The 12,721-nt window shown below is 45.9% G+C and overlaps 1 protein-coding gene across 1 annotated transcript in view; it reads right to left on the bottom strand.

Moving 5' to 3' along the window:
* Positions 1 to 11,292, bottom strand: part of LOC144798356 (C-signal-like) — a 294,329-nt gene extending 283,037 nt beyond the window's left edge. The window contains exon 1 of the mRNA XM_078669192.1: positions 11,008 to 11,292. Within this exon, the coding sequence (XP_078525318.1) occupies positions 11,008 to 11,154 (147 nt within the window). The 5' untranslated portion in view covers positions 11,155 to 11,292. The remainder of the gene's footprint in view (positions 1 to 11,007) is intronic.
* Between the last annotated feature and the right edge of the window lie 1,429 nt (positions 11,293 to 12,721).

Below are 12,721 nucleotides of genomic sequence, written 5' to 3'. Positions count from 1 at the left end.
ACCTATGCTTCTGAGCCTGGAGCGCTCCTCTACCAGGATTTCTCTGAGGTCAGTATCCTGCTGTGAGAGCACATCTGACCATTCGGGGGACATCTCCAAGTGCGAGTCTATGTTGACTTGTCTAGTGCTTCGTCCGCTCTCGAACTGCAGCTTTGTCTGCTTGGCGTCGCTTTGCCCCATAGTGATTATGATCCAATGACGCACCTAAATACTTGTAACCTCCAATTTCCATGGCAAAGCGGTTTACGTAGCTAGGGAGTAATCAGGATCCACAACGCTAGTCTGCGGGGACCTGCATGTGATACCCCGCCACAGGGAGCCAAGCCAGTCCAACACACCTGTGGTGCCGTTCCTCACTTGTCCATCCAGGGCAGACTATTCGTCTCACTCGCACCTGGCCTCCGTCTGTCGAATGGAGCGAAAAGAATTAAAGGAACAATACTCTTGTGGATATTTAGGTTCACACCCCTAGTGAGGGTTCCTAACAATCGAATCAGGTGAGGAGAGGGTGGGAGGCCCAGGGGGTCAAGAGCCCGCCACCTCCGAAACACCCCAGTGGACGGGCCACCAGGAGTACAGCCAATCAGCAAACCATTGGTGCCATTTCTCACATACCCAACCAGAGTTTCCCCAGTCGCCAAGCAAGAGCCAAGACCAGCAGCACAACACCTTGCCTCATGGCATAGAAGTCCACTCCTCTAAGTGAGGTGATAGTTGGATCAAATGGAAGAGAGGACAGGGGACCCAGGAAAGCCGAGCACCCACCACCCTCAAAGCAGTCCCACATCTGGGTCAGTTCTCCAGCTAGTCAAGAAAGGGCTGGTGTACCCAAGGGATAAAGATGGGGGCCACAGCCCCGCCACTGTTGCAGCACTTTTCTTTCCCGAAGCCGCCCTGTCACGACCTAAAAAGTGCGGCCTCGCGATCATGCCAGCCCGTGGCTTCCAGGTACAACACAGGCCTGCTGCGCGGCCATGGAGCAGTTTACACCATCACCTTGCACAGATGTCGGGGGCGCTTGCACAACCTTCCACTAGCTACTCGTGTATCACCACAGCATAAATCACATAGTCCGCCCAATAGTGTTGGATATTTGGATGATTTTTGACTAGAAAATCAATAGGGAATGAAGCACTCCACCTGAGTAACCAGGGCAGCAACTTTGTTATTAAAAAGCCCTCAATCATGTTTAGCAAGGTCGTGCGGCGGTATATCTTGGTTCTCCGACAAGTTCAAAAACGTGTAAGGAATACCACTGGTTATTGCAGTAGTGATTGAAGATTAAGTGAAAGTGCTTAAGTGAAGTGAAATTTAAAAAAAACTTGTATGTCATTGACCATATTTTAATAAGTCAGGAATCAAGTAGTAGTAAAAACAACGTGATGGGTGTGTGGACGAGTTACTTGTCCTACGCAATATTAGAGTCCAAAAAGTAGGTCGACATGTTTCAGCCCTATATATACGCCTGGAAGGTCATTAGGGATTTCTTCAGGACCTCAATAGAAAGTGGGTGTAACTTGTGTATTACACGAGTACCTGCTGGAACAGTTCTGGTTCCGTTCTGTGTGGAGAGTAAATTAATTCTCCCAGTCCGGTATTACGGGCTTCAACAGGGGGCTGGCGGGCACTTTATACCTGCTGTTGTAGCATGGGGTAGCGGCGACTTGTGCTCACTCTTCCCACGGCGACCTGGATTACCGTTTTTGATTCGGCCAGCGGAGCTCGCTCACTGCGCAGCCATTTCTCAGTCCGGCCAAACTCCGCCCCCCCCCCACCTAGGGCCTATCTCAGTAATAACATATGTGTAATTAAGGGTGTGTTTAAGGTTTGGCACAAGGTTTTAAATGCCAAGTTGGCATGACAGTGGAACAGCACATACAGGCTCTGCAGTGGCAGGCCTGAGACATGTTTAAAGGGCTAATTAAGTGGCTGGCACAATCAGTGCTGCAGGCCCACTAGTAGAATTTAAATTACATGCCCTGGACACATATAGTGCACTTTACTAGGGACATATAAGTACATTAAATATGCCAATTGTGGATTCACCAATATTACCATGTTTTAGGGGAGTGAGCACATGCACTTTAGCACTGGTTAGCAGTGGTAAAGTGCCCAGAGTCCTACGGTCAACAAAAGCAGATCAGTAAAAAGTGAAGAAACAGGCAGATGTTTGGAGGAATAAATTGAAATAAATTTGTTGAAGCTTTTGAAAAGAGAGTAAATATATTGGAAAATTTGCTGTATGTACTGCTCAGCTGCTCATCACCTTGGTACGAGACTGTTTAACTAACTGCAATTTTGAACTGTAGAATAGAATGCTACTGGCATTCTTAATATTCCTATTGTAGAACATTACATAGCAGAATGGAAAGTTCTTTACATAAGTAGTCCCTGTATGTGTGCAAAGGTTTAATTTAAAACCCATTTGTTTTGTCAAATACATTATGTTGTTTGGGTGTAACCAATTTGTAAAGTCACAATATTTAAGTGCTTACTATAGCTATAGAGCCTGCATTAACGGGCTATACCGGCCATTAAAAGGCTCGCTCCAGGGTTTAAAGGCCTGAGCTGAAGGGAATGGCCATTAATGAACGGATAGCCCAGCCATGGTGGACTGCAAAGCTATTAGAACATTCTGCCCCATCAGGGAGAATGTTCTAATAAGTATAACAAAGGCATCGTGGAGCCAGAGGGGGTTAGAATCCACCCGGATTCGAAGCCTTTGTTCACAGTTGTTGCTGTGGATGTTCTAGAGCTAACAGCTGCGTGCAGGGCCATGGCTATTAGCTTTTGAACATTCAGATCAAGATCTAGTTTTCCCCAACTTGGCCAAACTTCTTTTTGTAGTTCAGCCAAGCCAGGGAGACCCAGGAGCTGAGCAGCATTCACCCCTCCCTCCATCTGAAGTCCTAGGACCACTGAGCTGCAGGCGGAGGGAAGGGTGCAGGCTGCCTGTGTCCGCCTGCATGGCCTCTGCCTTTCTCTTTCCTCTGCCTAATTAATATATTTTCGAGAGGCAGGGGAAAGAGAAATGCAGAGGCTGTGTATTAGGACACTGAAATGTTTAGAGCAGTGGGCCTATGCCAGTTCATATAGGACGTTGCTGCTCCATTATCTTCAATGGAGCTCTCAACATTCTAATGTTCTAATAATATTTGTCAGACATAGTAAAACACTCAGAAACCTTACTGTAGTGTATTCTTTAGTGTATAACTCTGAAAACTGTGAGTGCTAAAGAAAAAACATAAGCTATAAAATGTAAGGGTAAAGTGGGTCAGTAAAAAAGAGACCTCAAAAGTAGTTTGTTATTCAACAAAATAATCAAATACATAGTTTTATACAACAAACAGATGCAGCTAGTGGACTTTGGAACACTCAGTTGGGGGGCCCTTACCAGTGAAGGCAGATCTCTGCAGCTCCATTGTCCTTAATTGAGCTCTCAACAATCCAATGCTCTATTACTTTATGTAAAAAAGTAAAAGTGCGATATGAAGTGCAATATAAAAATGCAGTATTAGTTCCTACAAGATCAAGATCTCCAATGGAAAATGCACCGTGCATCACCAGACTTGAAACAAAGAAATGGAAGAAAGAAAAGATTAGAAGTCATGCCTTCTCATGCAGAGATGTGTGGATCTTGAACTCCATCTCAACACAGAACTGGCAAACAGATTCATTTATCAACTTCAGAAAGAAGCTTTTAAGATGCGTCTCTTCAACAAATATATTGTCTAGAAGTAGCCCCTTCCTTAATATACCCAACATGTTCCAATAAAGAGAACACACATTTCTAACGTCGTTTTGCTTGTCCCTACTTGTCTCCTCATCTGCCCTTTTATACAGCCGCTGATGGCTTTATAGCAAAGTCTGTGCTATATATGTGCAATAAAAACCTCACTGCCGAACATTTTAACCCCTTCGATGCGGATGACGAGCTCAGCTTGTCATCAGCTACGGCGCTCGTGTGCGGATAACGAGCTGAGCTCGTCATGTAACGCGGTAATTTGAAACTTGCCGCACACAGCGGGAAAATGCACCGCATCGATGTGGTTAAGGAAACTGTTTGCCACTGAGGGGTTCATGACCATATATAGAGGAATGAGGATGGTTCAGAATTGACCAAGAACAGAGACAAATCACTTACACAAGATCAGGGTAAAATAAATACCACTGTAGCTGTCTCCTTTAAGGCCACATGGGAAATCGACTGGCAATATATATATATACCAACAAATAGCCTTCTGCTAGGGAAAAGTGAGGGCCAAATGGCAAAATATGATTTGACCTAGGGTGCCAAACAAGCCTTTCGTTCAGAGTACTATAATGTCAATACCAGAATGGTGTCACTGATGACTTCCCTCTTCTGCCCTTAGAGGTTATCTTCAAAATGTTTTAGTCTACGCTGGATATATAGCTTTTGAATCTTATGCATTATGCCACAGTTGTTAGAGTCGGTCTCCTGATCTGCAGCTCGACAGACTTATCATGCATAACTCACTGTCTGATGGAGGACATGTTCAATCCTTTCTCTCAGCCCTTCCTGGTATGTTACAGACATTGCCATCTCTTAAGAAGGGATGTTGCCTCCTCTGGCTATCAAAACAGGTTATCCTTTTAATTTGTGGGCATTAACAAGTGTAGGTTGTATATGGCTGTCTTGCCTCCTTTGGCTATAATTATATTTTTCATTGCAGTCCTTCACATTATCTATTGTTTCTCTCTACGTCAGGACGGAGCATATTTTTGAGACGTCTCTAATGCAGACCCTACTTTTTTCCCTTGCATCATGAAGAATCAAGACCCCCATCTCTCAGCAAAGACACACTGAAGGTCAAAGAGAGCCTCAAACATGTTTCTCATCATTAGTCCTTCGCTCTATCCTACAACATTTCTCAAAAATCAGTGGGGTACCAGAGTCATACAATTCCAGGGACTCCACCAACCATATAGACCTAACTGTGGTTGGGTTTTTCCCTTCAACCACTGACTAATTTGAGAGGAGCTGCATTGAACAGTGTCTCAGGTTTGTTCAGTAGAATTTTGTTTGACCTCAAAGGGCCTTGCTCACCTTGTCATCTTTATCTAGCCTAACTCTAGTTGAACTTACATTTTTCTGCCATCAGGTACTTCTAACTGACAGTCCATCTACCAAAGGGCTACCGGAGGCAACAAAAAACAATGTGATGGATGGAATGCTTAAATTAATCTTAGCCTCTGGCAATTGCTTGGGCCGCATCCCAGTCCATCATTTTTCACCCACCATGCCACCTTAGTTTGGACCCAGCCAAAGGCAAATCCGTTTTGACTCTGCTCCGATGGGTACAGCTCAGCCTGAACTGCTAGGCCAGGCCCTCCCTGTACTGGAACACAAGCAAACTAGGACCAGTTTTGTCCTCCTCCCCATCCAGGTATAGCTGAGTTCCAGTGGCACAATGAGCACAGGGCCGATGCCTGGGCATAGCTGTCACACTTACGGCAATAAAAATAGAAAGGTGATTGATGGAATACTTGAATTAATCTTGGACAGTGGCAATCGCTTGGGCCACATTTCAATCTATCATTTTTTTGCCCACCATGCCTCCTCAATTTGGACACAGACAAACTGAGGTGGCATGGTGTGCAAAACGATGGATTGAGATGTGGCCCAAGTAATAACCAGCGGAGATCAATTTAAGCATTCCATTTATCCCTTTTTGTATACTTCAGTGTGTTGCACGAAGTGGAATGGGTATGCCCAGACGTGGGGCCCTTGCACACTGCAAAATAGCACAGAAAGCTAATGTGCTTGTCCCAGTCAGATTCCAAAAGACAACTTATGTGCTAATGTGCTTGTGTCAGAGCACTAAGTTTAACTGAAAGTCACTTATTTGTATTTTATGTAGACAGTTCAACGGGTTACTTCTTTTTGGTGCAGAGACCCTTGTGCTACTTGTAGATCAAAATATATGGTCCTAGTAATTTAGCGCATTGAGTTATGATCCAGAGTCAAGGAGCCACAAGCAAACGCAAACCGCGAGGCTCAAGTTTAGAACATTATTGGGTATTTTTCTCAATCTTTTGTTATTCTGAGATTGCTAAAATGGTTCCTTTAGCTAGTAATACAGACTTATTAGTGCAGACAACCCAAGCCATTCAGACCTGTAAACACCACACACATGTTAAACATTACTTTACATGGCTCCAGGCCAAGGGCTTTTAGCATGTAATAAATAATACAAGTATGGATTACGTGATTCCTATTCTTGGATGTATGACGTAATCACAGATGCTTTTACATCCGATGCCTATTACATCGCATGCCCTTACAACGGAGTCAATGCAACGAACGCGTCGTTACCATGCATTCCATTACAATGCAAGTCGTTACAACTACTTGCCTTAGGGAAGTGCTGGTCTTTGGAATAGTATATTTTACTATTCCAACTCCAGTCTGTGCAACAATTGGGAAGGTGTTGGATTTAAATCCAAAAATGCGTCCCCTAAAGCAAGTCGTTGTAACGACCTGTGTGGAAATTAAACGCATGGTAATGACCCATTTGTTGAAGTGCTTGCATTGTAATGGCACTGTGTAGTTCTGTCTGCGTTGTAAACGCTTATTACCCCCAATTCAGTGTATCAGTCATTGTCTCATGTAACACCCTGTATATTGATTTACACAATTGTATGATTCAAAGCCTCTGTATAACATCTGTGTGATGTAGAGCAGTGTTAGGCTCCATCAGGCTCCCAGAAAGGCTGAGACTCGAACAAAAGGAGTGTTGATGTCCATTTAAGTGAGGCATTTGCATTTGGCCCAGCCCGAAATGAAAATAAGAAACCTCCCTCACTTTTGGTATGTTGCTGTGCTCAACGCAAAGCACACCAAGGGGCAGATTTATTAAAGCATAACGCAACACAGCACCCTTTACGTAGTGCATGTGTTGCGCTGCACACACCATAGTGCAAAGGTTTGTGTGTGTGTGCTGTCTAGCAAAGGTTTTGTACTAAAGGGGTGTGTTCCCAGTACAAATTCCTACACTAAGATATTTTAACATTTCCTCTACAGTACACCACTCAAACAATGTTTGAAATAGTAGGAAAAATGTAAACATTTCTCATGAATGAGGCATATTTTTTTGATACAAAGCAAGGGTTTGGCAATCTGTGTGGATGCAGCTTTGCGTCAAAATAGTAGGTGGTGAAAGTCCAAGTACCACTCCTAAACCACCAATTTGAAGCAATGTAACAGACAGAAGTGCAAAACAAAGGCAACTTTCCAGCAGAAATAACATTTTTCTCTCGAAAGTAAATTTATTCAAGATTGTGTGCTGCTTTGTATGATTTTGAGGCTTACCTAAGTCTTAAAAAATCTGCCCCATAGAGAAAGCATTGTTAATTGTGCGGGATGGCGCATCCAAGAACGACTGACTACTTGATAGTGTGTAAAAGGGTGTTTTAATTAAACCGGTGCACAAAGTTTATAACAAAATCTTGGCTCGAAAGTCTTGCCTACTAAATCAGTCAGTCCTCACTACACATCTTGTAACTAGCCACACCTACTTCCCCTAAACAACCCTTCACCAACCACTCGCCCCCAATCAATCAAAACTCTAGTAATTGAAACTATCCGCATCCCAACACCATGCCTACCCCACTTTTGTCATCTTGTTCCATTCCTGCAACTCCCCCCTGCCCCTCTCCCCAAGATACCTCAGATCCAAGAGACCTCAAGAACTTCCGGCCCATTTCTCTGCTCCCCTTCCTGGCAAAAGTCATCGAGAAAATTGTCAACAGACAGCTAACCCGATACCTCGAAGAAAACAGAATCCTGGACCCTTCCCAGCCAGGGTTCCACAGCAACCACAGCACCGAGACTGCCCTCATCACCGCCACCGACGACATCAGGACCCTGCTGGACAAAGGTGAGACAGCAGCACTCATCCTCCTGGACCTCTCAGCCGCCTTTAACACCGTCTGCCACCGCACTCTACGCGCACGCCTCCACGCCGCAGGGATCAAAGACAAGGCTCTGGAATGGACCACCTCCTTCCTCTCCGGCAGAACACAGAGCGTCCGCCTCCCCCCATTCCGTTCCAAAGCCTCTGAGATCATCTGCGGCATACCCCAGGGATCCTCCCTCAGCCTGACACAGTTCAACATTTACATGGTTCCGCTCGCACACGTAGCCCGACAGCACGACCTCAACATAATCTCCTACGCCGACGACACTCAACTGATCCTCTCCCTCACCAAGGACCCCATCACCGCCAAAGCCAACCTCCACAAAGGAATGAAGGCAGTCGCCGACTGGATGAAGATCAGCCGTCTGAAGTGGAACTCGGACAAGACGGAGGTCCTCATCCTCTGCTCCAACCCTTCAGCCTGGGACAACTCCTGGTGGCCGACGGCACTGTGGGCAGCCCAGACACCCACCGTCCACGCACGCAACCTGGGAATCATCCTCAACTCAATGCTCTCAATGACCAAGAAAGTCAACGCCGTCTCCTCCTCCTGCTTCAACACCCTCTGCATGCTCCGCAAGATCTACAGATGGATCCCGACAGATACAAGAAAGACAGTCACCCAGGCCCTCGTCAGAGCAGACTCTACTACGGAAACGCCGTCTACGCGGGAGCCCTGACCAAGCTCATCAAACGACTACAAAGCATCCAAAACACCTCGGCATGACTGATCCTCGATGTACCACGACACGGCCACATCACCACCCACTTGGAAACCTGCCTTGGCTCCCCATCAACAAGAGGATTTCCTTCAAGCTCCTCATCCACGCACACAAAGCACTCCACAAGACCGTCCCATCATACCTCAACAGACGGCTCTCCTTCTACATCCCCAACCGCCAGCTACGCTCCGCCGACCTCTCACTCACCACCGTCCCGCGCATCCGAAGAACCACTACTGGCGGGAAATCTTTCTCCCACCTTGCCGCCAAGACATGGAACACCCTCCCACTGAGCCTACGACAGACCCAAGACCTGCTGACCTTCAGGAGGATACTCAAGACCTGGCTGTTCGATCAGCAGCCCCCCCCCCTCCCCAGCACCTTGAGACCCTCGCGGGTATGTAGTGCACTTTACAAATGATTGATTGATTGATTGATTGAACTGGGTCTCAACCTGACCAACGTTTTGTTGCAGTAACATTTAAACCTATCTACACCCACCAAGGCACCTGCTCAACAACAGCGACAACACCGGCTTCATTAAACTAAATAAATGATGGGAAGGAGGGGGAAAACCTGGACAAATTGTCCCTGTCAGCCCAGTGCACCATAAACTAAAAAGGCATCCAGCAATTGTCTGCGTGTTCTAAATTCATAGACCACCCTGAACACTTGCCCCCCAACAAATCGCAACTCTTGTAATTGAAACTCTCAGTATCCCAACCTCATGCCTACCCCACTGTTGTCATTTTGTTCTATTTCTATAACTCCCCCCCACCCCCACCCTCTCTCCCGAAATCTCAACTGGTTCTCAACCTGACCAATGTTTTGTTGCAGTAACTTTTAAACGTATCTACACCGGCCAAGGCATCTGCTCAGCAACAGCACGAACCAACCAATTAGACCTGCCCAGCGGATTCTCCTTCTCACCTCCCACCAAACCCCAAAGTGTACAGGGTTCAAAGAAAGAATATTTCATTGAGGCTGGCCCAGATCCCGGCTACGGCTCTATAATAGATGCAGGGAGGACTTTAAGTGGGCCGGGCCCTGCTCAGCACTGGTAGTTATTAAAAGCAGGTGCAGCGACCGGTCCCTACCAGCTCTCCATTTGTACCTTCAGTATGGGCGGGGGAGGGGACGTTAACTCTGCAATAGTACCACCCATCACTGCTTTCGATGTAACTTTAAAGAGACTCGTTTTTCAGTTTTATAAAACGCAAACCTGGAGCAAACATGAGCACCAGTTACATTATACAAGGACATATTCATATTGTGAATCACAAGATGTCAAACCAACTTGAGGCTCGAACCTGCTTACTCAGTTGGAAAGTCGGCAGGCAGCTCTAGCCTTACACCAAAGGCTTTAAGTGGGATGAAAAAACTGGGGTTCTCTCAAAGGGGTGTGGCCAATGTAATTAAGGGCATGGCTTAAAAACACAAAAGCTAAAAATCTGTGCTTAGCATAGTGTGCCACCCGACTTGTATTGTGCTGTTTCTGTCATTGCATCCAGATATATGATACAACAAGTAACATCATACCTACAACAAGGCAGGACTAGGCTTTGTCAATTGTTGTTAGTTGTATTAGATAAATAAGCAGCAACTATGGCTTGTATAAAATATTGAAAAAGATTCCACTTATGCCCTGCTGACACCACAGCGATGTTGCTGCTCCTGAGTTTTAAAAAGAGAAGGGAAATCCAGAGAGAAAATGACTCTCTTTAAAGGATTACCCTTCTCCTACAACGCTGACCCAGCATGACGTCATGCCGTAACTTCTCCACTAGTGAAAAGTGAGCAGTGTGGGCACACGCACATCAATGTGCCTACGGTCACTGCAGTCCCGAAAAAAATGGACCGCCTGTGCCAGTGCACAAAACAGAGTCCAATAGAGACCCGTACTGAGGGCCCCTTAAAATAACTGCAGGCGCCCAGACCCGGTAAGACCCGGCCCACTTAAAGCCCTGCTTACGCCACAAGTTTGCCCACAAGAATGGAAGCATTTTCAATATTGCATATAACAAAGTCATAGTTGCTTATTTATCTTATGCAATTTGCAACCATTGACAAAGCCAATAGCCCTGGCTTTTTGTAGGTGTAATGTTACTTGTGTTATATATCTAGATGAATGGACAGACGCAGCAAAATACCAGTGGGCCAGCACACTATGCTAAGTACACATTATTAGCTTAAGTGTTTTAAGCCGCGCCTCTAATTACACCACCCACGCCCCTATGGGAGGCCCCACCCCCAGTTTTTTCATACCACTTCACTTACAGTCCTGGATGAAGGAATCCACCCCACTTCCAGCACAATTTATACCTACTCGAAATGAAGGTCTTTACCTGGCATTTTGGTGATTCCGGGGTCCTGCAGGTGGCAAAGATCTGCTCGGGGGCGTTGGGCTTTTCCAGCAGCTGCCGCACAATTTCCAGACCAAGGCCCCGGTTACAGCCGGTTATAAGAACGGTGCGCGCCAGTGGAGACGACATCTTCCAACTTAAAGTTGACTGCACTGAAAGCTCTCTCGGCTGCGGCCGCTATAAACTGTAGCATTCGCCCCACTCACCCTTACACAATTAACCCCGCCCCTCGTTCAATGCGTCATCTGGGCAGAACCCCTTCCGGCGTGTGACCCTTCACTCGCTCTTTCACCCAATATTAGCCTCGCCCTGTTGTTATACAATTGCCAGATTACAAAAAACGAGCAACAATAATTACCATTCTTCTAACACAAAACATCGAAGCAGGCGATCTTTTTGCCCCGTCATGCGCTCCGGAGCCTTCCGTACAGCCTCGGTAGCGACTTTCAAAACTGACCTGAAAGTCCTCCTCCTTCAACCCCCCCCCACGTTATTGAAGACACTGCAATCAGCTCCTTGTACAGACACCCACACTACCTCAACCTTTTACTGCCATATGCCTCTTGTTCATACTCATGCTTGTGTTCTTTCATGCGATTCCTGTAATGATTTATTTACTTTTTGTAACTTCTTAACCTCGTACCTACTTTGATAGTGTATGTTAATTTGAAACCATCTGTAACCTCCATGTAACGAAAGGACATCTTTATATTGCAAAGGGCTGTAGCACCTTTGGGGAATGTCCGCTCTATATACATTTGCATAAATAAGAGAAGTACCGAAAATAAAATGTAAATTTAACCAAGAAAGGAAGCCCGTAGACTGTGAAAAAGTTTAACTGCAGGAGAGTAAGGAATGAGACATAAGTCGAAGTGAAGAAAGTGAAATAAATAGAAGTGAAAGAAGATGAACGAAAGAAACAAAGGCACAGAGGGGGAAAAGAAAAACAAGGCAAAAAAGATAAACGAGGTGTTGGAATTGTTAAGTGAGAGAAAAGGAAAAGCTCAAGAAAAAGAAAATGGTTTGGCTTTTTTTTCAACAATACAAAATATCATTAATAGACACAGCGCTGATATGGCAGGTGTTGCAAGAGAGCAAGCTTCTCTGAGTAACACCTCACAACTGGACGCAACTACGAAGTGCCCCCATTCATGAGTGACCAATGTAACGTTCAAAGGTGGAACCATTGTGACCTCAGGGAAGGGTAGGCAATCTACACACCCTTTGTTGGCTTGACCAGTTACTACGGTCCAGCATCACGCAAAAAAATGAATTCAAGAGGCTGAGAGCGCGATGCAGTCAAGCACTGACCTGCACAAGTGAGTGTTCATTGCTGCAGCGTGCTGAGGCCCTAGTCCCAGGCTGACACAACAACCCCTTCATTCAAACTTTCTGGGCTGTCACTTGCGTTCTGTTGGTGTGGGTGATGTAGGAGAGTAGGATCGGCTTCTTTTAGTTACCCCCACTTTTTGCTGATGTATCACTGTTTTCGATTCAGACTGACTGGGATCCTGCTATCCAGGACCCCAGTCAAGCTGCTTTCTCCTCTAAATTGATGCATGTACTTTAAGTACACTCCAGATTGGATACTGGGGTACCCTTATCAGTCCCTAGTATATGGTACACCATGTACCCAGGGCATAGGTACCCCAGAGGCCTCCCAGGGGCTGCAGCATTTATGCCACTCCTGAGAGAC

This window comes from Lissotriton helveticus, chromosome 12, assembly GCF_964261635.1.
Source record: "Lissotriton helveticus chromosome 12, aLisHel1.1, whole genome shotgun sequence".
In the NCBI taxonomy this organism is placed as follows: Eukaryota; Metazoa; Chordata; class Amphibia; order Caudata; family Salamandridae; genus Lissotriton; species Lissotriton helveticus.
The sequence above is the reverse complement of the archived record's forward strand: the minus strand, read 5'-3'. Positions and strand labels throughout refer to the sequence as shown.